Source organism: Triplophysa rosa, linkage group LG25 (genome assembly GCF_024868665.1).
Source record: "Triplophysa rosa linkage group LG25, Trosa_1v2, whole genome shotgun sequence".
NCBI classification, from domain to species: domain Eukaryota; kingdom Metazoa; phylum Chordata; class Actinopteri; order Cypriniformes; family Nemacheilidae; genus Triplophysa; species Triplophysa rosa.
In genome coordinates this window covers 12,486,728-12,508,635 of record NC_079914.1, presented here as the reverse complement: position 1 = coordinate 12,508,635, position 21,908 = coordinate 12,486,728, and the positions used below count along the sequence as shown (strand labels likewise).

General features: G+C 37.7%; 3 protein-coding genes across 6 annotated transcripts; all 3 read left to right on the top strand.

The window, feature by feature from the left end:
- The first annotated feature begins 299 nt into the window (after nt 1–299).
- ftcd (formimidoyltransferase cyclodeaminase) lies at nt 300–5,852 on the top strand. The gene is made up of 14 exons (XM_057326268.1): nt 300–386; nt 993–1,176; nt 1,256–1,384; nt 1,965–2,053; nt 2,806–2,985; nt 3,087–3,224; nt 3,340–3,471; nt 3,547–3,608; nt 3,706–3,835; nt 3,910–4,071; nt 4,497–4,540; nt 4,934–5,072; nt 5,316–5,411; nt 5,563–5,852. Exons 1-14 carry the CDS (start codon nt 333–335, stop codon nt 5,644–5,646), a joined length of 1,623 nt encoding a protein of 540 aa, XP_057182251.1. The 5' UTR covers nt 300–332; the 3' UTR covers nt 5,647–5,852.
- Nucleotides 5,853–5,964: 112 nt separating this feature from the next.
- Nucleotides 5,965–11,834, top strand: mstna (myostatin a). Of its 2 annotated transcripts, XM_057326269.1 has the most exons (4): nt 5,965–8,195; nt 8,588–8,659; nt 8,779–9,149; nt 9,940–11,834. In XM_057326269.1, the coding sequence occupies exons 1-4, from the start codon at nt 7,814–7,816 to the stop codon at nt 10,306–10,308; spliced, it is 1,194 nt and encodes a 397-aa protein (XP_057182252.1). In that variant the 5' UTR covers nt 5,965–7,813; the 3' UTR covers nt 10,309–11,834. The 2 variants fall into 2 exon arrangements, with proteins under 2 accessions (XP_057182252.1, XP_057182253.1); XM_057326270.1 differs by lacking the exon at nt 8,588–8,659 and having other exon boundaries at nt 6,926–8,195.
- Nucleotides 11,835–11,948: 114 nt separating this feature from the next.
- On the top strand, nt 11,949–21,883 carry stat1a (signal transducer and activator of transcription 1a). 3 transcript variants are annotated; one of them, XM_057326263.1, is made up of 25 exons: nt 11,949–12,112; nt 12,968–13,112; nt 13,245–13,395; nt 13,522–13,617; nt 13,729–13,818; nt 13,900–13,978; nt 14,494–14,585; nt 14,666–14,817; nt 14,896–15,054; nt 15,161–15,253; nt 15,339–15,398; nt 15,501–15,524; nt 15,949–16,036; nt 16,119–16,160; nt 16,246–16,329; nt 16,467–16,565; nt 18,039–18,174; nt 18,339–18,394; nt 18,537–18,628; nt 18,805–18,944; nt 19,170–19,358; nt 20,081–20,156; nt 20,306–20,375; nt 20,510–20,542; nt 20,679–21,883. In XM_057326263.1, the coding sequence occupies exons 2-25, from the start codon at nt 12,985–12,987 to the stop codon at nt 20,685–20,687; spliced, it is 2,238 nt and encodes a 745-aa protein (XP_057182246.1). In that variant the 5' UTR covers nt 11,949–12,112; nt 12,968–12,984; the 3' UTR covers nt 20,688–21,883. The 3 variants fall into 3 exon arrangements, with proteins under 3 accessions (XP_057182246.1, XP_057182244.1, XP_057182245.1); XM_057326261.1 differs by having other exon boundaries at nt 13,726–13,818; XM_057326262.1 differs by lacking the exon at nt 11,949–12,112 and adding an exon at nt 12,777–12,867 and having other exon boundaries at nt 13,726–13,818.
- Nucleotides 21,884–21,908: the final 25 nt, after the last annotated feature.

Here is a 21,908-nt window from a genome sequence, read left to right as displayed (position 1 = left end):
AATATTGAGGAAAACAAACCAAAAATTTGTCTCGTATACGGTGGAATGTGTAAAAAATGAACGGTTTATTCGTTTTTCTGTTTTGAAAACAAAAACGAATTTTTGGAGGGTTTTCCAAAAATCTGGCCTTGAGAAACCCACCAAAATTGGGTGTCTGGACGGTTATCTGTGACAGTATATGATAACCAGCTGACCGACATTGAGTCCATAGGGCAGGTTAATTATTCTAGAGCAACGCCCACTATTGAAAGATTTAAAAGTATCCTGTTTGGAGAAACGTAAAGCCAGTCTACACAAGTGTGTGTGAGCAAAATCTGTGGTCTGTTACTGCCATGGCTAAGCTGGTGGAATGCGTCCCCAATTTCTCTGAGGGGCGTAACAAGGAGGTAAGGATAACAGAAAGGGAATTTGCTGACTAAGAATAGCAGGAAAGAATGGGACTTTCTGATTGGTGAAAGGACAGCAATTTTCTTAAAATGTATGGGCTCAGAATAGGAAAATAATGAAATGAAAAATAACCGAAATGAAACCAATAATTTGTATTTTTTGTATTTCTTTGTTTATTTTTTTATTTGCATGTCAGCGTAAGTGACAATCAGGGTTGTGTTTTAGTCAATTCCAATCAAATAAAAATAGACATAAATACGATATGAAATACTTAAACAAAGCTAACAAAACATGTACATTTTGCTTTAATTTGGAATAAAATGAACTGGAAATAAATAACATTTTATATTGAAATATAAAAATAAGCTTTTAATAAAAATTCTATTTTTTTTACATGGAAATAAAAAATATAAAAATTCAAAATACAAGTCAAAATATTAATAAAAATAATAAAACTACTAATTCAAATTGAAATAACTCTAATGTCAATTTGTACTTTGCACTTTTCTATATACATAATAACATTTCTGAAGTTTCTAATCGTAATATTTCCTCACATTTGTTTTAACACATGAAAATATTTTGACCACAATTTTAACATCCAGGTAATTGATGCCATAGCTGATGCTATCTCTGGCACAGAGGGGTGCAGCCTGTTGGATGTTGATCCCGGGTCTTCCACCAACAGGACGGTCTACACATTTGTGGGCGAACCTGAGGTAGTTATCGAGGGTGCACTGAATGCTGCACGGGTTGCCTTTAAACTCATAGACATGAGCAAACACTCAGGTATGATATCTGTATTTTAGCCATTAATGTAGAAGTAGAGATGTAACTACAATGAACTTAAAATTGATTTTTTTTACAGGTGAGCACCCTCGGATGGGTGCCATGGATGTGTGTCCTTTCATACCGGTGCAAAACGTTACAATGAAGGAGTGTGTTGAGTGTGCAAATGCATTTGGACAGAGGTTGTCGGACATGCTGAATGTGCCAGGTATAGTTTTGTAGACAGACGAGAGATGATTTTGAGTATTGCAGTGGTTTGAGAGTTGCTAAATGATGTTCATTCTCTCCCGCTCCCGCTCTCTCCCTCCCCCGCCCTCTCCCTCTCCCTCCCCCCTCTCCTCTCCCTCTCCCTCCCTCTCTCCCTCTCCTCCCTCGCTCCTCCCTCCTCTCCCCTCTCCCTCTCCCTCTCCCTCTCCCTCTCTCTCCTCTCTCTCTCTCTCTCTCTCTCTCTCTCCCTCTCCCTCTCCCTCTCCCTCTCCCTCTCCCTCTCCCTCCCCTCTCTCTCTCTCCTCTCTCCCCTCCCCTCTCCTCTCTTCCCTCTCCTCTCCTCTCCCCTCCTCTCCCTCGCCCTCCTCTCCTCGCTCTCTCCCTCTCCCTCTCCCTCGCCTCTCTCTCTCCCTCCCTCTCCCTCTCCCTCTCCTCTCCCTCTCCTCCCTCTCCCCTCTCTCTCTCTCCCTCTCCCTCTCTCTCGCTCTCTCTCTCTCTCTCTCTCTCTCTCTCCCTCTCTCTCGCTCTCTCTCTCTCTCTCTCTCCCTCTCTCTCGCTCTCGCCCTCTCCCTCTCTCGTAGTCTACCTCTACGCAGAAGCGGCTAGAAAAGAAAGCAGAAGGTCTCTTCCATCTGTCCGTGCAGGGGAGTATGAAGCTTTACCAGATAAGGTCAGTCTTGACTTTTGAGATCCTTTTAAAAACTTAACTAATGTTAGCCTTAGTTTTTTAAATAAATATTTGTCTAAACTGTGCCTAGTAATTTAATTGAGTATTTTTCATAACAATTAAAAAATTAAAATATATAAATACACTGTAACATTGTTTCCCTTCGTTTGGCTTTACAAGTCATTACGTTATTTTTTTAACTTACCATTTAATTTTTGTACCAGTGGGTTGCTGTATCTTATAAAAAATATTTTTTGTGTTGATGTAAAAACATTTTTTAAAGTTTAAATATTAAGTTAAAAAGACTCAAAAATGTAAAGGTAGCACAGTTTTTTTATTTTTAGAAACTGTATTTAGACCCAGTAATAAAGGAATAATCTAGAATTTAAGCTCTTTTTATTTATTCTATTATTTTATTTTATTTAAAAATATATATATATATTTACTAATAATTAAAAATAAAATAACCAATACAATAATTATATAAATTTATCTCAATTATATATTAAAAGGATATTTTAATATTATACAATACAATTGCATTATTATTTTATTCTAAAATGTGGAGAACAGTAATAAAAAATTGTTATGTCAAAACGTTTGACTGGATCTCATGCTGTGACATAATTTCTGAGCGTGTTGTTACGAAAAACCGCATGTTGCTATGACGTCACATCAATAGCCTGAAATGTATAAAAAAATACAAATTTTGCATGAAATAATAACACTACCCTGTTGTGTCCCCTATTTCCCAGCTAAAAAAGAGCGAATGGGCCCCCGACTATGGCCAGGCCACCTTTGTCCCCTCATGGGGGGCCACGGTAACCGGTGCCCGAAAGTTTCTCATCGCCTATAATGTGAACTTGTTGAGCACAAAGGAGCAGGCTCACAGAATCGCCCTGGATATACGAGAACAGGGACGTGGAAAAGATCAAGTATGTTACACAATTTTAACCCTGTGTTTGACATCACTGTAGCATCAAAGACTTGATTATCTTGACATCACTTGTTGGTCATGTCAATATTTATTCTGCAGCCCGGGCTTCTGAAAAAGGTTCAGGGTATGGGATGGTATCTGGAGGAATCTGACCTGGCTCAGGTGTCCACCAACATCCTGGACTTCGAGCTGACGCCCGTGTACACTGTGTATGAAGAAATCTGTCGAGACGCCAAAGTGAGCTTTAGTCACGCCATAAAGCAACCAATCCAGATATGAAATTGAATCAAATCTGAATCACAATAAACATTTTTAACGAATCAGATTGCTAAACTGAACTTTCCTCATCTAGTATCTGAATCTGCCAGTGGTTGGCTCTCAGATTGTGGGCCTGATCCCACTGAAGGCAATGTTGGATTGTGCCGACTTCTACATAAAACAAGAAAAGCTCTTCGTAGTTGAAGAGGAGCATAAAATCCGTTTGGTAGGTTGGATCGACACGGTCAAAGCGCCAACAAATAATGTTCGTCCAACTCAATCCAATCTTTCTTTTCATCAGGTTATCAGCAAACTAGGACTCGACTCGTTGGGTCCATTCATTCCAAAAGAAAGAATCATAGAGTGAGTTTCGACCAATTAATTTAAAACGTTTTCTGATTGGCTGCTCAGGGGAGCCTCAAAGATTCACCGTTATCTGATTGGTTGATGTTGAGTTTAGGTATATGGTGCAGGCCAACCAGGGCGCCGGGCAGCTGGCGTCTTTATCCCTATGGAAGTTCGTCCACAGCGTCGGAGCCAGAACAGCGGCACCTGGTGGAGGATCCGTCTCTGCTGCGATCGCTGCCATGGTGATTTTTACACATTTAATACTCAACTCTTTAGTCAATTCGCCTTTTTTAAACATCTATTTTGTTGTTGTCAGGGTGCAGCACTGGGCTGCATGGTCGGTCAGATGACATACGGAAAGAGGCAGTTTGATTCTCTGGAGGCGGAAATGAGGAGACTGATCCCTCCTTTCCATGAAGCCATGAACGACTTGTTGCTCAAAGTGGACGCTGACTCAAGTGCTTTTAATAGCTACATGGTACATGACCCAACAACAACTTCTACATCACTCCACAGTTAAGCTTGTTAAAGGGCCAGTTCACCTAAAAATCAAAATTCAGACATCATTTATTTACCCTTTATGGTTCAAAACCTGTATATGACTCTTTCTTCTGGGAACACAAAAGAAGATATCTTGAGAAATGGTTTTGTGTCCATACAATGAAAGTCAATGGGGGTCAGTGTTGTTTGGTTACCAACATTCTTCAAAATATCTTCTGCAGAAGAAAGTCATTCAGGTTTGGAATGACATGACAGTGACTACAGTAAATGATCAATTTTGGGTGAACTATCTCTTTAATATCAGCTGGCATGTTTGCGTGAGGTGCAGGAAGGTCTAAAATATGTAATAATTGTTACCTAGAAGTATAAGTGTGTTATAAAACCTCTCTTTTCTTTTATTAGACTGCCCTGAAATTGCCCAAAGGCACAGCAGATGAGATTAAAAGGTACGTTTGATCAGCTCTGTAATGTCTGAACAAACATAATGGAGCAGGTGTGTGCTATCAATCCATCAAAATGCAAACAATATGCATCACAAGTACAGCAAGAAAATACAAAATCATGCTAAACCAGTTTAGTGGGGTTGCTTCGGATGAAAACATAATGTTCCTTATAAGATAAACAATAGACCTGGCATGCAAATGAACACACTCACACATACATCAAAAGCACTCAACGTGTTGTGAACCAGTTAAACAAGTAAAGAAATGTATTTATCTGCCCTCAAGTCAAACTTCTTCCATCTTATGCAAAATCTAAACAAAACGAGCAACTGCAGAGCTGTGCCCAGACACTTTTATTGGGGACTGAATGAGTTCTGGTGTTGTTGTACTGTACAGGCGAGAGCAGGCCATGCAGGAGGGTTTGAAGCAGGCGGTGAGCGTGCCACTCTCCCTGGCCGAGAAAATTAACACGCTGTGGGCCTCGCTCAAAGAGATGGCGAAGTATGGAAATGTGGCCTGCAAATCAGACATTCAGGTAAGATTGAGGATTCTTGAATCTGGAGCTATGCATCTTAAAAATCCATCCATCCATCCATCCATGGCTGATATCTGCATCCATTCAAATGCATAATTGATCCATCCATCCATCCTACCTACCTACAGTATCTACAGTATCCATCCGTCCGTCCGTCTGTCTCTCTATCCATCTATCCATCCATCCATCCATCCATCGCTGATATCTGCATCTATTGAAATGCATGATTCCTCTAATGTACAGGTCGCTGTAAAAGCTTTGGAAACTGCAGTGTTTGGAGCGTACTACAACGTCATCATCAATCTTAAAGACATAACCGATACTTCATTCAGGGCTGCTGTGAGTATTCACATAAAAAAGATAAGTTTTTATGAGACTAAAAAATAAAAAGTGATGTGAAACTTGTTTGAGTAGCTCATAAATGTCACATACTCAACCATAGAGAATGTTCCATGTTTATGTGCCATTTGTGTGGTTTGTTGGTTTACAGACTGAAGCGAGAGTGTCTGAGCTGTTAAAGGAAGCCAGAGAAAGTGCCAACGCAGCGCTGGAGATGGCAGACCACAGGAAATGACATTAAAATTGAAATGTGGTTCTGTAAATCTGTATTCGCTAAAAAAAGGTCCATCAACATTCTCTAAAACACAAAGAAATCTTAAAAAAGGTCAAACAAAAAAACAATGTCAGAATATTTGTGATTTTTACTCTGGTTTAGTTTTTTCTTGTGATTTCATTAGATTTCTATTAAATAAACTTCTACTTAATATTTTAACATAACAATAGATGTTTTACAGTTTTAAAATTTTTGCATGTGCGATGGAGCATGTTTAAACTGGGTATAAATGAAAAGAAAATGCTTTTGGTGTTTGGTGGGCCAGACCCACTCAACATTTAACCTCAAGGGTTGGGATGTTGTTGTATCGCACTGGTTGGGAATCAGACAGAACAGGCAGAGCGATGTTTCAAAAGCGCCACAATGTTTACATTTTGGTGAAAACAACCCATGAACTCTCTCAGTCAAGTGCTTCACATTTCTGTTTGTGCTAAAATAGTTCCAGCTTTATAGTCCACCAGCAGGAGGCGCTGTAACAGCCTGGCCCACCAAGGCCCACCCTTAGTATCTCATCTCACCCAGGTCATCTGTTGTTATTTATGCATCTATAAAAGATGCACTGCTGAGAAAGAGAGATAGAGAAACCAAAAGACATCTGTCTTCGCTGAACAGCTGTACTAATAATGGCCTCAGTCATTATTCCAAAGCATGTACCAGAATGCACGAACATCACCATATTAGGTTTACTAGATTAATACATATTCTAAATACAACTGAACGCGTAATACAATATTCAAATTTAAATCTTGAATCATACATTTGAACCCAATGATAATGATGACCATATCGTCGCTGTCCTTCCAAAACCTCAGATGTCCAAATTTACAGTTTTTCAGGAAATAGAAAAACACTGTACTTTTTAAATGATTAAATGATGTTGTCAAAGTTGAAAAGCAGTTTTTAATACTGTTATTGGTTAGACTTTTGCAAACTCCAGTGACAAACACAAAGGATGACTAGTAATAGTGATTTACGGCAAAAAAAATCACGAAATATGGAGATACAAGGTTTCAGAAGGACAGCAGCTATATTTAGGGTTAGATATTTAAATTTTCATATGAAAGATCAATGTTAGATGTATAGCTTCTTTTTAAGGTATATTTAAAGTATTGTTTGAGGATATGCACCTGAGTTTCATTCAGAATCAAATCTAATGTGCTCAAATTTATAAAAATAGATGGATAAATTATTAAACAAATCAATAAATGTGTCAAATATATTTTATGTACATGTCGTTTATTTTAAAGTATTATTTATTGATTTAATTTAACAATCTTTACTTTCTAATATTCTGTTATAAATTAAAAGATTCAGCGCTTGCAACACCAAGGTCATGGGTTCGATTCCAGAACACCACAAACTGATAAGAAATTAGTATATCTTTAAAGGGGTCAAATGGCGTAAATACATGTTTTTCTGTGTCTTTGGTGTGTTATAAGTTGCCCATGCATGTATTAGACATTGGCACTGGTTAACTGGCCAATCAGAGCACACCTCGCTTTTCAGAGCGATGAGCTTTGTAAACAACTTGTGCATTTCAGAGAGGCGGGGCAAAGAGGAGATACAAACATGCACGGTATGTGGAAAATGCAGCATTTTTGAACCTTCAATCATGCATACACATTGCATTACATCTAAAACAAACGATAATTTTCGTTTTAGTCGTGTCATATGACCCCTTTAATGGACTTCCAGAATGCAACAAAGCTCCAGAATATCTCTCTTATTTTGACTTGTTCTTATTAAGCCGACCATTCATAAGATACTACTCCTCGTAACAAAGCAAAATGCTAGCAACACCAATACCATGGGATCGAATCCCACACAACACACCAACTAATAAAAAATGTAAAATCTTTAATGCACTTTAAGGATGCTGCTTTGGATGCAAATACCTTTCAAAAGCATAAACATCTATTTGTCATAAAACATGTTATACAACAAAATATGACAGTTCCTTAAAACGTACTGCTTTCAAAACTCGACAAAGCTCCAGAATCTCTCTGTCCTTTTTGGACTTACACAGCTGACCAATCATAAGATATCCAACAGCAGGGAATCTGAAGTATAAAACGGCCTGGGACTCTGAACATCTGTCCAGTGCTGTTGGGTTGCCATCCGTACCCAAATGCCCGAACCTCTCCAAACACTCAAAACCATGTTGTTCATTATCTATCTGAGTCTGTGGAGCGTGCTGGGGTCGCACGGTCAGAGCACGATCGGCACAACGTCTCAAACCTTCGTGACATCTGGAGAGGACAACGGGCAGTGCACGACCTGTCAGTTCAGACAGCAGAGTAAGCTCATGCGTCTGCACTCCATAAAGTCTCAAATTTTGAGCATCCTGCGTCTGGAACAGGCTCCCAACATCAGCAGGGACACGGTCAAGCTGCTCCTGCCCAAAGCACCACCGCTTCAGGAGCTCCTGGACCAGTATGACCAAAACGGTGGAGTAAGCGAAGATGAAGAACAGGGCAGCAGCGAGACCATCATCACGATGGCCACGGAACGTGAGTACAGCGATTTACCGCAATATACCACGGTTCACGATAAGTATTTAAGATGTAAGCCATTTTTAAGAATGCATGAACATCATTGCATTGTAAAACAAAATATGAATTAATTTTAACGAAAGATAATGTTATGTTAAGTTTGGTTTTAGTTGATGAATGGGAAACATAATGTGTGTGAGTGAAGACAAAATGCATTTGGAGACTTTCCAAATGCAATAAAAAAAACATTTTTCAGAGATTTATTTCATGATTTGTTTTTTATATTTTATATAAAAAATATTATATATATCTTAAAATTATACGTTACATAATTTTATAAAAATGACATTAATATTTTAAAAGTAATGTTTTTAATCATTTTTATTTGTTGTTGTTTTTTTTAATACTAGCTGATGGTGTGTACTTTGAACTGTCCGGAGAACGTTTTAAGTTAAGAGTCCTTCCTTCAGCTGTTGAAATAGGTCCAACAATAACATCTCAACTCTGCACAAAACGAAAACATGCAACATCTTTCTGGTACAAATAAACTACGGTCTACAAAAGTGAATCCTAAAATAAACGCCAATCTTTATCCTTTCAGCTCAAGCTATCACCCAAGGGGAGGGGATGCCGAAATGTTGCATGTTCTCGCTGAGCCCCAAGATTTTACCTGACAGCATTCTGAAGGCCCAGCTCTGGATCTACCTGAGACCAGCTGAGGAACCGACAACAGTTTTCATCCAGATATCACGCCTGAAGGTACCTTCAGAGGGGACCGGTCGCTCCAGAATACGCTCCCAAAAAATAGACGTCAACGCTCAGACGAACTCCTGGCAACATATTGATATGAAGCAGCTGTTACAGTCATGGCTGAAACAACCAGAGATTAACTTCGGGGTTGAAATTAAAGCCTTCGACGCGAACGGAAACGACCTGGCTGTAACTTCTGCGGAATCGGGAGAAGAAGGACTGGTGAGTGTTTGTTTGTATTGAAATGCAAAACAATCAAAATTGTTTGTTAATATTGAAATGCAAAACAAATAAAATTGTTATTATTGAAATGCAAAACAGACAAAATTTGGTAAATATTAAAATGCAAAATAAAACAGAATTGTTTGTGAAAATTGAAATGCAAAACACACAAAATCGTTTGTAAATGTTGAAATGCAAAACAAACAAAATGTTGTGTTTTTAATAGGGCTGTCAAATGATTAATCGTGATTAATAGCATCCAGAATAAAAGTTTCTGTTTACATAATATATGCTGGTGTTCTGTGCATATTAATTTTGTATTTATAAATACACATAAATGCATATATTTAAGAAAAATATAAAATATAACTATTAATAAACTTTTATTTACAATTTCAATTATTGGTAAATATAAATTAATACATTTAAAATTTATAGACAAGTATGTGTATGTTTTGTCTTTATAAATACAAAATTAATATGCACAGTACACAGATATATATTATGTAAACACAAACCTTTATTTTGGATGCGATTAATCGCGATTAATCGTTTGACAGCCCTAGTTTTTAACTAGGATGTTAGCCTAGTGGTTGAAATAGTAATTTAAAAAATAGTAATTACATTTTTTAATAGTAATTAAAAAAAAAGAAAATTCACTCACCCTCACGTCTTCGTACGACTTCTATGGAACACAAAACAAGACGTTTTAAAGATTTTTTAATAACATTTTTCAATCAATATGTTTGTTACAAACCCAATATGGCTGACCATTACTTATCGTTCACAGCAACCCTTCCTTGAGGTCAAAATATCGGACACCGCCAAACGCTCCAGGCGCGACACCGGCCTCGACTGCGACGAGCATTCCACCGAGTCCCGCTGCTGCCGGTATCCGCTCACCGTCGACTTCGAGGATTTCGGTTGGGACTGGATAATCGCCCCCAAGCGCTACAAAGCCAACTACTGCTCCGGCGAGTGCGTTCAGAAGTACCCCCACAGTCACATCGTGAACAAGGCCAACCCGCGGGGCAGTGCGGGACCGTGCTGCACGCCCACCAAGATGTCGCCGATAAACATGCTGTACTTCAACGACCGCGAACAAATCATCTACGGAAAAATCCCCTCGATGGTTGTGGACCTCTGCGGTTGCTCCTGAACCTTCAACCGTGGGTTCCGGAGTCGCCGTAACACCAAGCCCAAATCGCTCTGGAACGGAGGGACGTGAAAACAACCTTTGCCTACATAACCTTTTCTTAAATAGTTCCATGCAAAACCATTTCCACCCATAAAAACAACTTAGCCATTTTGTTTGTTTGTTCACATCAACTGTTGCACACAAAACGACAGGTTTCTTGGTTTGTGAAGGTTTACATGCTTCCTCTGTCAATGTATTTGAGCACAGAGATGATACAATGGGCTTTACCAGGGTGATACCGTGATATAACAATGTACAAATTACTTGAAAAGGGACTGTACAGTTGATTATTTATATAAACTTATCCCCCAGTGACCCAGAAAAGGACTCAACATGATGTCCAAACAACCCTATCCCAGATGATTCAAGACATTCCTTCTGTTTCTTCATGTCAGCACGTTTTACTTCTTCATGAGTCTAGGTTAAAATCTACACATTTCAGTATCATCTGTATGCAGTTCAATTAAATACTTGTGTGACAAATGATGTGCAGTGCGAATGTTTTTGACACTGCTGTGACGCCACTTCAGCTACCCATGTGCGCACATTTTCTAAAAACACTGTCCATATTGCCATTGAATGCAATGAATCAGTTTTAACCTAGAAATGGACATAGTGATTTCTGACCAATTAGTAGCCTAGATGTTTTTTTTCCAAACATGTCATTTTTGTCGTTCAAAAATACAATTTGATCGTAGTTGTGATTTTCCTTGTTGTAGCAAGTAAAACGAGTTGTTTGCGTTTGTCCTCAAAAGACCTCTTCAAACTTGTCACCCTATGACCCCTAACAGAACAACATTGGCACCATTTCAAGCATGTGGCCCAGATAACGGCGCTCAAAAGCAACAAAGCCATATTCTAGGGAAGTCAAACTTCCTACGCCCGTGTTATTTTGTTCTCTGAAGGCCCCCCAGTGCGTTAGAGGCCCCTTGAGGCAAAAACAGAAGTCTGTTCCCAGCCTAAAAGGACAATGAGTACACACAGACATCGATGTCCTTTTATAGAAATGTAGCACTGCCCTTACTCAGCCAATATTATAGATATCAACTTTGCAACTAAGCCGTTTTGGGTCACCATTGACTGACTCCCATAGTGGGACAAACGACTACTATGATAGTCAATGGAGACTCATACAAACTTTCATTAAAATACCTGTTCAGCACAACAAAGAAATGTATACAGGTTTATAACAACTGGAGGGTTGGCAAATAATGACCAAATCTTCTTTTTTGGGTGAACTATTCCTTTAAGAAACAACTGTGACAACTTAAAAACGACCACATTTCCACATTTATTCATAAAGTCCTGTCACTTAAGCAACTATTTTCACTTTAAGACAAATTTGTTGCTTGTATATAAGACAATATAACGCTTAAAATAGAAATAACAAACTCTCTTTCTCCGAGTGATGAAATACGCTCCTGTCGCAGCTTTCAGTTTCTTATAAATCACGTGGCTCGCGATTCGGCGTGTTGTCCAAAATTCCAAACACGTCACAGGAGACGTCAGGGCTCGCTGGTTGGCTGGTGATCAAGGGGCGTTCGCATCTCCGCGCTGTGATTGGTCCAGCCACCTGTCACGCAAACGCAGGGTCCTCCTCACACACAAACGCGTTCCCGTAAGACATCGACATACTGTAAAGACTACTGGAAAGCTAGAATCGCCATTAACAGGTTACTGGCCTGTTTTACGTATTACTCTCCTTTGAAAACAGGAGATATAACGTGTATTTGTGCATTTTAATAATCGCGTTTGGACAACTTTGGTGAGTGACAAAAGAATAATATTAATTTCCGCATTCAGCATATTTTCGCCTTGAAAACCTTCCAGGAAGTGTTCGTTTTATTGTCTGATATTACGAATAAACTATTGTATTCGCTGTGAGTTTTTACGATTGAACACGCAGTGCAATGTATGTTTATAAATAACGACGTCATCAATAATCTTTCATGTAGCTATGCGTATTGTGTATAAACCAACCGTGATTGCAAGCAAAACAAAACACGAGGCTGCTTCTAGATTCGTAAACAAAACATCATGGATCATCTAGCAGTAAAAACAAAATACCAACACAATAATATTTTACATATATTATTTATAACAATTTTGCACTTTTCGATTGTATTATTATTCTGTGTTCTATAATGTTTGTTTAATATATAATACAACGGTTTATTTAACGGTCACTGTACATTTGAATAACTATTAATCATTTTAATAAAACGCTACACTACTACAGTATAGCCCACACGTTTCAACATGTACACACCCACCCCTACTTAATAGGAACATACCACAGAAATGTATTTTATTTTATTCATTTATATTTTAAGTCAATTATAATTGATTGAATATGAAATACTTAATTTTAATTATACATTTTCAATTGTGGACATTCCAAAGAAATGTTATGTCACATTCGTCTAATTTATAGGGACAATTTTGTCGGACACAGTTAAGAGCATCTCAACTTATTTTATCTGTTCAAACCACCTGTTGTGAACACATTTTCCAATACAGGTACTGTAAACTGTGCCATTATTAAAGACTGTGCCCCTTCTTTCTCTCCATCCATTAACAAATACTTTCTACCATCCTTCTTCATTCTGTCCATCCACAGCCCAACGAGTCACCAACATGAGTCAGTGGTTGGAGCTGCAGCAACTTGATTCAAAGTTTTTGGAGCAAGTCGACCAACTGTACGATGACAACTTCCCAATGGCCATCCGCCAGTATCTTAGCAGCTGGCTAGAGAGTCATGACTGGTATAATAATAAAATAGATTTATTTTGATTTTGTGATTTTTTATATTTTGTGATTCGTAAATAAAAATATTACTCAGTGTGGCTTTAATGCTAAACAAATAGACGTTTACCATTCATTCTTATGACCTGTAGGGACCATGTTGCCAACGTGGAGAACGAGTCCCTGGCAACGGTGAGGTTTCATGACCTTTTGACCCAGATGGATCATCAACACAGCCGCTTCGCGATGGAGAAAGACTTCCTGAACCAGCACAACATCCGCAAGATCAAGAGGAACTTGCAGGTGTCTCCTAGCAACGGATCACATCCCTTTACTGTCGTGCTAAAAACAGATCGGCAAAAATGTTTTGTTAGACACAAATCATTTCAGAATAATTTTACATATGCAAAAAAAATCTACCTTTTCTAGAGCCTCTTTCAAGACAATCCCGTTTCCATGGCGATGATCATCAGTCGGAACCTGAGCGAGGAACGGAAGATTTTAGCCGCTGCTCAAATGTCAGAGGTTAGTGATTATTCAAAACAACCACCAACGTAACTGTAAAATTTACTGCATATAAAATAGCTTGTATTCTGTTATTATGACTATAAGGTTTAATTCCGCTTTCTATAGCAGAAACACGCCGAAAGCTCCCACAATGACATGATCGTAGAGAAACATCGCGAAATGGATGGGAGAGTAAAAGACATCAAGCTAAAAGTGCTGGTAAAATCCAAAATAATCTTGTAGGCATCTTCAGTATCCCAATCAAATTTGTTGTGTGACAATCTGACAACTTTCCACCAGGGAACCGAGCAAATCATCAAAAATCTTGAAGACCTGCAAGACGAATACGACTTCAAGAAAAAAACTCTGCAAAGCAGAGGTGAGACAGTTAATTTAGCAGTTTTCTGTAAATTGACCAAAAAAATTCATTATGTTTTAAGTTGATTAAAAGCATCGAACATATATATACTGTTTGTTTTATGTGTACATTTTTTACCATTTTAAAAATTATTTGGAGTAAATTAACAGTAAATTTAATCAACAGAACAAACTGAAAATATAAAATAAAAAATTAATATAAAATATTTTAATACAAATTAACATTCATATTTATAAACACAGTGTATATATACACGAATGTATATATGTATATATATATGAATATATCAGTGGCGATCCGTGACTCCTCTTAAGGGGAAGCAGTAATGCGAAGCTCGGCAAAGCATGTATTTAGCCCGTTATGTGTGTGGCGTGTGTATGTATTTGTATATATATATATTTTGTTTTTAAATCAATATTTTATAAACATTTTTACAGTATATACTTTTATATAATGTTATGATTTTTTAATTCTGTATCACTTTAAGTTTGTTTTTACACTCATTTGTTTAACAGAGGAGCTGAACGGCACCATTTCGAAAGAGGACCTGAATCGGGAGAGACTGATCATTCACTCCATGTTCATGAAACTGAACGACATGAGAATAGTAGGAACATCTTCCACAAGGTACCGTTTCTCTGTGAGGACTGTGCACTCGTGTTTAACCCGGTTTGGGTTTCTGTGCAGAACGTGATCAGTCAGATGTCGGAGGTGTTGAACGTCGTGGATCAGGTGGTGTTCGAGCTCATTTCCACCGAACTGGCCGAATGGAAACGCCGTCAGCAGATGTCCTGCATCGGAGGCATGACCAACGTCTGCTTGGACCAGCTGCAGAACTGGTGAGGTTTCACTGTGGGCGGAGCTACACCGTTGTAATTCCGTATCGGTTTTACAACTTCCTTTGTTTTTTTTCTCAGGTTTACCTCTGTCGGCGAGTCTCTGCTTCAGCTCCGACAGCAACTGAAGAAACTTCTGGAACTGGAGCAGAAGTTAACGTATGAGAAAGACCCCATCACCGTTAGTAAAGCCACTCTTGAAGAAAGGATCATGTCGAATCTCAAAAATCTTATCACGAAGTAAGAGTCCTATTAGGTATAACTATCCATTTTATATCATTGTGTGTGTTTACTTGCGATCGAAACGATGACGTAATGCTCTATCTTTTGTCTTGTGTGCGTTTAGCTCCTTGGTAGTCGAGAGACAACCCTGCATGCCGACCCAACTCCAACGGCCGCTGGTGCTCAAGACGGGGGTTCTGTTCACCGTCAAAATCCGGTAAGTGTAAACGAATTCATACTTTGCAATTCCAGGCCAGATAATATCATTCAGTGTGATGAAACAAATTGTGTTTACATTGCAGGTTGCTTGTAAAGCTACAGGAATTCAACCACACCGTTCGTGTGAAAGTGCAGTTCGACAAGTACGTGTAATGCCAACCACACTAAACCAAGTCAAACAATGACACATTTAATTTTCTCTTCAAAGTGTTTTTATTGTTTTGTTGTCTCTTTTTGTCTCAAAGAGATATCGTTGAGAAGCGAAAAGGGTGAGTATTTTACAACATTTTTAATATCGATCATAAAGTGTTTGCTGTTGCTGCAATCCGTCTTTTTTTTAAACATAAAAATAGCTAAGTTATAAATCATTATTAAAGCTTATTTTTATATTATTAAATAATTTAATATTATTATTATTATATACATATTATATTAATATTACAATGTATTATAATATACTATTAAGATTATATATTATAATATTATTTATGCTATTAATAATCATGAATAAATCAAGCTTCCCATTTTGAATCGGTGTAATGTAAGGAGACACTTCTTTATGTATCAATTTTTTTAACGAAACAAGTTATAGACTGCTGCTTTAAATTAAATTGTTCTAAAAATCTGTTGAAATTCATTTACCTGCTGCTACCTCCTGTTGTTTTTTTTAATAAGCGTCATTTACTGTTTTAGTTATCGTATGTTTAACATCTTGGGAACAGCCATGAAGGTGATGAACATGGAGGAATCCAACGGAATGGCGGCAGAATTCCGACATCTGGTAAAGCCGAGAAAGGAAACAAGTTTAAAGAGTACAAATTTAGTCAAATGATGTTTTTGAAAAAAAATGTGTTACTTCACAGCAACTGAAAGAAAGGAAAGTCACCGGTAACAGAACAAATGAGGTAGGATGGGATGAGTGCATCAAAGGTTTTTTGGTAATGCGTTCAGTGACGTTTTTCATTCAACTATACCTCAAACTTCTGGCAGGGCCCGCTCATCGTCTCAGAAGAACTTCACTCCATCACTTTTGAGGCGGAGCTTTGCTGGTCTGGAATGGTTATGAACTTTGAGGTAATAGAATTACAAATACTTGGAGTATCAATCCCATCCGTAGCAATCTTTTTATACATTATAGTATTTATACATTATAGTTATTATTTTTACAACTATAAAAAGCAAAATGATTTAACCCTGCTTTCTTTCTTCAGTCCACCTCTCTGCCTTTAGTCGTGATCTCCAACGTCAGTCAGCTGCCCAGCGGATGGGCGTCCATCATGTGGTACAACATGCAGACCTCCGAGCCCAAGGTAAAGTGTGATATACAGTACTGTATATACCGTAGGCGTTTGGTTACTATTGGGTTGTGCATTCTTTGATTTTACTGACAATGCATAATAAGACTTCCCGTCTAAATCGTATCCTGTTAAATGATGCAACAGTGAAACTTCTCTCAAGGGACAACTCTACGCCTTTAGATGTCAACCAGGGTCCTGCGGCATTCAAAACTAAACTGAAAAATTGATATTGAATTAGGTAGAAAATGCCGTATCGTGACCCGAGTGAAACAACTTGAAATTCTAAAATGGGGGAAAAAATGTAGGGCGGGACTTGATTTCATCCATCGAGAACTGATTGGATCGTTGAAAGTTGAAAGATTTGGACGCACGTTTGCAATCAATCAGTCAGTCATTGGAGCCCCGCCCTCGCGCCATTCCTCGTGAACGGACGTGAAGAGAGGTCGTTTCGAGGGCGAGAGGAGGTTAATGTTTTTGATTAAAGATAACAAGTGTAAATGAATAAAAAAGAAGATATGCACGGATAAATAATTTATAATAAGTACTGCAACACTGTGTAAAACAATTAGAATGATCATTTTTAATTTCATGCCGACTTTAAATATAGAATGAAATAGGAATAGACATTCATAGTGCAGGATAAGATTCGGCCACTAACATTAAAATAAAATACAATTAATATGTTATAAAAGACTAATGTAAAAATATTTTTTTTGTATTATAAAGACTTAAAGGGGTCATATGACACGGCTAAAACGAATATTATGGTTTGTTTTAGATGTAATGCAATGTGTATACACGATTTAAGGTTCAAAAACGCTGTATTTTCCACATACCGTGCATGTTTGTATCTCCTCTTTGCCCCGCCTCTCTGAAACGCGCAGATTTTTAACAAAGCTCATGGCTCTGAAAAGCGAGGTGTGCTACGATTGGCCAGTTAACCAGTGCGTAGTGATTGGTGGAATACTGCAAGCATGTGACGGAAATGTAACGCCTCTTACCATATTTGGAACATCAGGTTGCAAAGCAATTGTACTGACAGGTACGCCCACCTTACTTGAGTATACATTTGGGCGGTCTTAGTCAAATCATACCACCAACTGACGTGGATTTGTGGGGGTGTGTTTACACGAGGCGTTTCAGGCAGGTCTGGGTGAGCATTCGCTTTTAGATAGAATGAATCTTTTGTTCCCACACTTTAATTTTTGCAATTTTACGTGTCTAATACATGCATGGGCAACTTATAACACACCAAAGACACAGAAAAACACGTATTCGCGCCATATGACCCCTTTAAGTAGCGAAAGTATCATTTTAATGCTATTGGTGATTTGACACATATTGAATTGTAGTGTTAACACTGTTTTCATTGTTTCTCGCAAGTAAATAAAAAATAGCTGCCTGGCATTAAGTGAATGACGCTCCTCATTTCTCCGTTTTCTTTAACCATCAATAAATCTTTTTTTATCCATGCTTTTTCACCAGAATCTGTCGTTTTTTGTGAGTCCTCCGCCTTCTACATGGGGGCATCTAGCAGAGGTGCTGAGCTGGCAGTTTTCCTCCATCACCAAAAGGGGTCTAAATCAAGAACAGCTAAGCATGCTGGGAGCTAAACTTTTGGGTAAAAAACGTTAACTATTGCTATACAATACATTTACATTTACACATCGCTTTTGTTATAATTAAATATTTTAATGCCGAATGCACTGATCATCCAATCACATTCTAGTATTCAAGAGTATCCAGAAAAAAGAAACTTACAGCTGTGTGAACTTTGACCCACAGGTCCCAAAGCGGTGATGGATCCCGAGGCTCAGATCCCATGGAATAGATTCTGTAAGGTTGGTCTTCACTATATACTTTTTGTGAGATGATCCGTTTTAGTTGGAGGGCACGCAGTACACATTTCATTTGTTAACCGTAGTTTGGACGGTGTCTGTTCAAAGAAGATTTGACAGGTTGTTTGTCTTGTGTGTGGGGCAGTCTGGCAGCGAGAAGAACTTTACATTCTGGCTGTGGATTGAAGGAATATTGGACCTGATAAAGAGACACCTGCTGAGTCTGTGGGATGATGGGTAAGATTTGATGCTTGTGCTACTTACAGCAAGTTACGGATTGCAGCTTTAAAATGTAATCAATTGAATTTAGAAGCAAAACTGAATATATAAAGACTTGTTTGAAGAGAAAGTGTCTTGAAATCTTGAAAGAAGTGTCTTTTTTAGGCAAACCTCAATAAATATTTGGCTTTCAGGTGTATTGTTGGGTTTGTGACTAAGGACCGCACTAAAGCTCTGCTACACAACAAAGCTCCCGGGACATTTCTGTTGCGCTTTAGCGAAAGCAACCGTGATGGAGCCATCACGTTCAGCTGGGTGGAACATGACGCTAACGGTGAGACGTTCCTTCACTCACAATGTTTGCCTATGAATGAAACGCCAGGTGAAAAAACTCGCAAATAAAACTACATTTGATGCATTTCCTTGTCATTGGTTGGCCAAATATAACTTTTATCGGAGGTTTGGTAAGTTTCGATTATAAGTTCAAACTTTAAAAATGTTGCTTTGGTTAATTCATTGTTTTATTATTGGGATTTTTGTATTTTGTGTGTTTTTGTAGAAGAGCCACAGGTCCGCTCAGTGGAGCCCTACACGAAAAAAGAGCTCTCGGCCGTTTCGCTTCCCGACATCATTCGGAACTATCGTGTGATGGCGGCCGACAATGTGCCGGAAAACCCGCTGCGCTTCCTCTTCCCCAACGTACCTAAAGACGACGCTTTCAGGAAATATTACTCCAAACCCACAGACAGTAAGAAACCTTCATACTAACCCATTAAAACGTTGTGTTTCCCTTAAATTTTTACTGTTTCTTTATGAAGTTTAACATGCTGAATACGAAAATCACATCAATTTTTTTACCATTGACAGTACTCAGTTGACAGACATTTTCACACATTTATACATTTCGGCAGAAATGACAAGGTTCTGGCATAACACTGAGCTCAAACCAATAGTTTAACATAACTAAAAATATGTCGTCCAAAACTTAAGAAGTGTACATTTGATCGTTTTTGTCTTTTATGACTAATACTGTCCTCACGAACCATCATCGCTTCAACCCACCTTAACTGTGCTACAGAAATTTCTAGAATTTTCTGACAGTGACAACTGGAAAATAATGTTTAAAATATGTGAAAATGTGTACAGTTTTTGTTTATTTTTGCGATATACCGATATATATCGTAATTAATGATATAAGCTCAAAATGTACTTGCGCTAAATATAAACTAAAACATTGATGCTACATGAAAATAAATAGTACCACAATAATTAGCATCACAGAATTGTACAACTATAAAAAGGTCGGCCGAAACAAAAATTTGCGACACTGCATAATAAATAAATATAAATGTTTTTGACACTGGATGTGGTTTGGGTGATTCGATCTCAAACGTTTTGGGATCCCGTTCACACGAATTTGATGGGGGGTCACAGATACAATCTGTTGATTTTATCCTTTTGTTTATCCAGAACAAGAGCCAATGGATGTTGATGAGAAGTCGAACGAAGGCTATATCAAGACCACTCTCATCTCAATCTCTGAAATGTGAGTCAGTGTTACAGAAGCAAAGAAAACTCCCACAATCCCCAAATCAAGCTAAGATTCAAATTGCTAGTTAATCATGCTGGCATTTCTGTACCTAAATGATTTTTATAAGTAAACATATACGACAAATGTACTTTGTGTGATTTCAGGAAACCACAGGATTATGACCGTAACCTCATGCCAATGTCGCCTGAGGTTTACTGCGAGCTCGAGCGAATTGTACGTATACATCCAAGTGTAAATATATTTAACATATAAGTTCAAACTAAAGTGTATATGTCACACTTTATGATTGTATTTGTTTACATTAGTTAATGCATTAGCTAACATGAACTGTGCTTTTTTGTCTATAGAATCAATACATACCAGATATGGAATCACTGGAGGTAGAGTAATACATTTTGTGTATTTCTGACTATATCCAGTATACTGCATTCATTTATTTTTAGATCAGTTATTTTTATATTTATGAATGATATTCATTTACAGGGAGACACTGATACATTTTCTTTTACTTTGCAGATGCCATAATAGAACGTTCCTTAAGGAAAAACTACATTTTTGCTCGAAAACAGAAATTGTGTCGTTAACTGCTATGCACTTACCTTACAAGTTTGAGCTTTTGATTCAACATACTTTACTGTAACTGGCTAAGGTTAGCGTAGTTGGTGTTTGCATGCAAACAATATACGCATTATAAATTTTAAAGCAAGTTACACAGCAGTTGAAGTTATCTGATGTAAAATGTGACTGAACAGTTAGAGGTCAGATGTTCCTCTCGGTTTTGTTAGCGAACGGATTCCTCTGAAAACACTGTACATGCGCAGTCATCTAAAATGAAAAGAAACAAACAAACAAACGAACGAAAAAAACAAAATGGATCTATTTAACTTCACAATAATGCTACTGTATTCGTAGCACTTAATCAACCTTTCAAAAAGACAGAGAAGTTAGTCTATAAATAGCACTTCATTTTATAAATACTTCTTTTTTCGGCGATATGCCAAGTGATGAGATAAATGCTGAAATGGTGAATCGCAAACTAAACGTGTGACAATGCAATAACGCCCTAATTGTTCTGAGGAGGCTTCGTTTGTCACAATTAAAAATAAAATTGGAAAATATATTTTGTAATATATAATTTAACCTGGACATGTATATGAGATTACCCAGAAAATCATTTTCAGAAAGTAAAAAAGGTCAGTTTGATCGTTTTAAGCTGTTGGGTGTTTAGTTTTCTCAAACACATGACCTGTTTTCCTGAAAGTTTTCTGGTGCTTCATTTGTATTTTGTTTGCACATTTATGTATTTTATGTATTTTTTTTCTGCACTGGATGGTGCTGCTGTGTTCAATCACAATTATTTGTCTGTCATGGGCATTTTAGAAAATAACTGTCTGGAATCTACATTGTTTCTTTTGCTTCAACAGCTATATGTGAAAACTCTTGTAGAAGAACAAACACAGTAAACTTGTTAAAAATCTCAGTCTAATTATTGTACTTTTGTTATAGATTCGATACATATAATATGAAGACCTAAGATCAGGGAAGAAAAACCTTATAAAAAAGTGTTTAGAATCTGTTATAAGTCTTTATTGTTTTTATCTAGCGTTTCTTGTGTGAAATATTAAAAAGAAAACCAATGAAATCACAACACAATGCCGTACATTCGTAGCAGTAAATTACAAATAGCGCAATAATCTTTCGGCTTTAACTGCGTAAGACTTTTAAAACAGTGCGACCAAAACATGA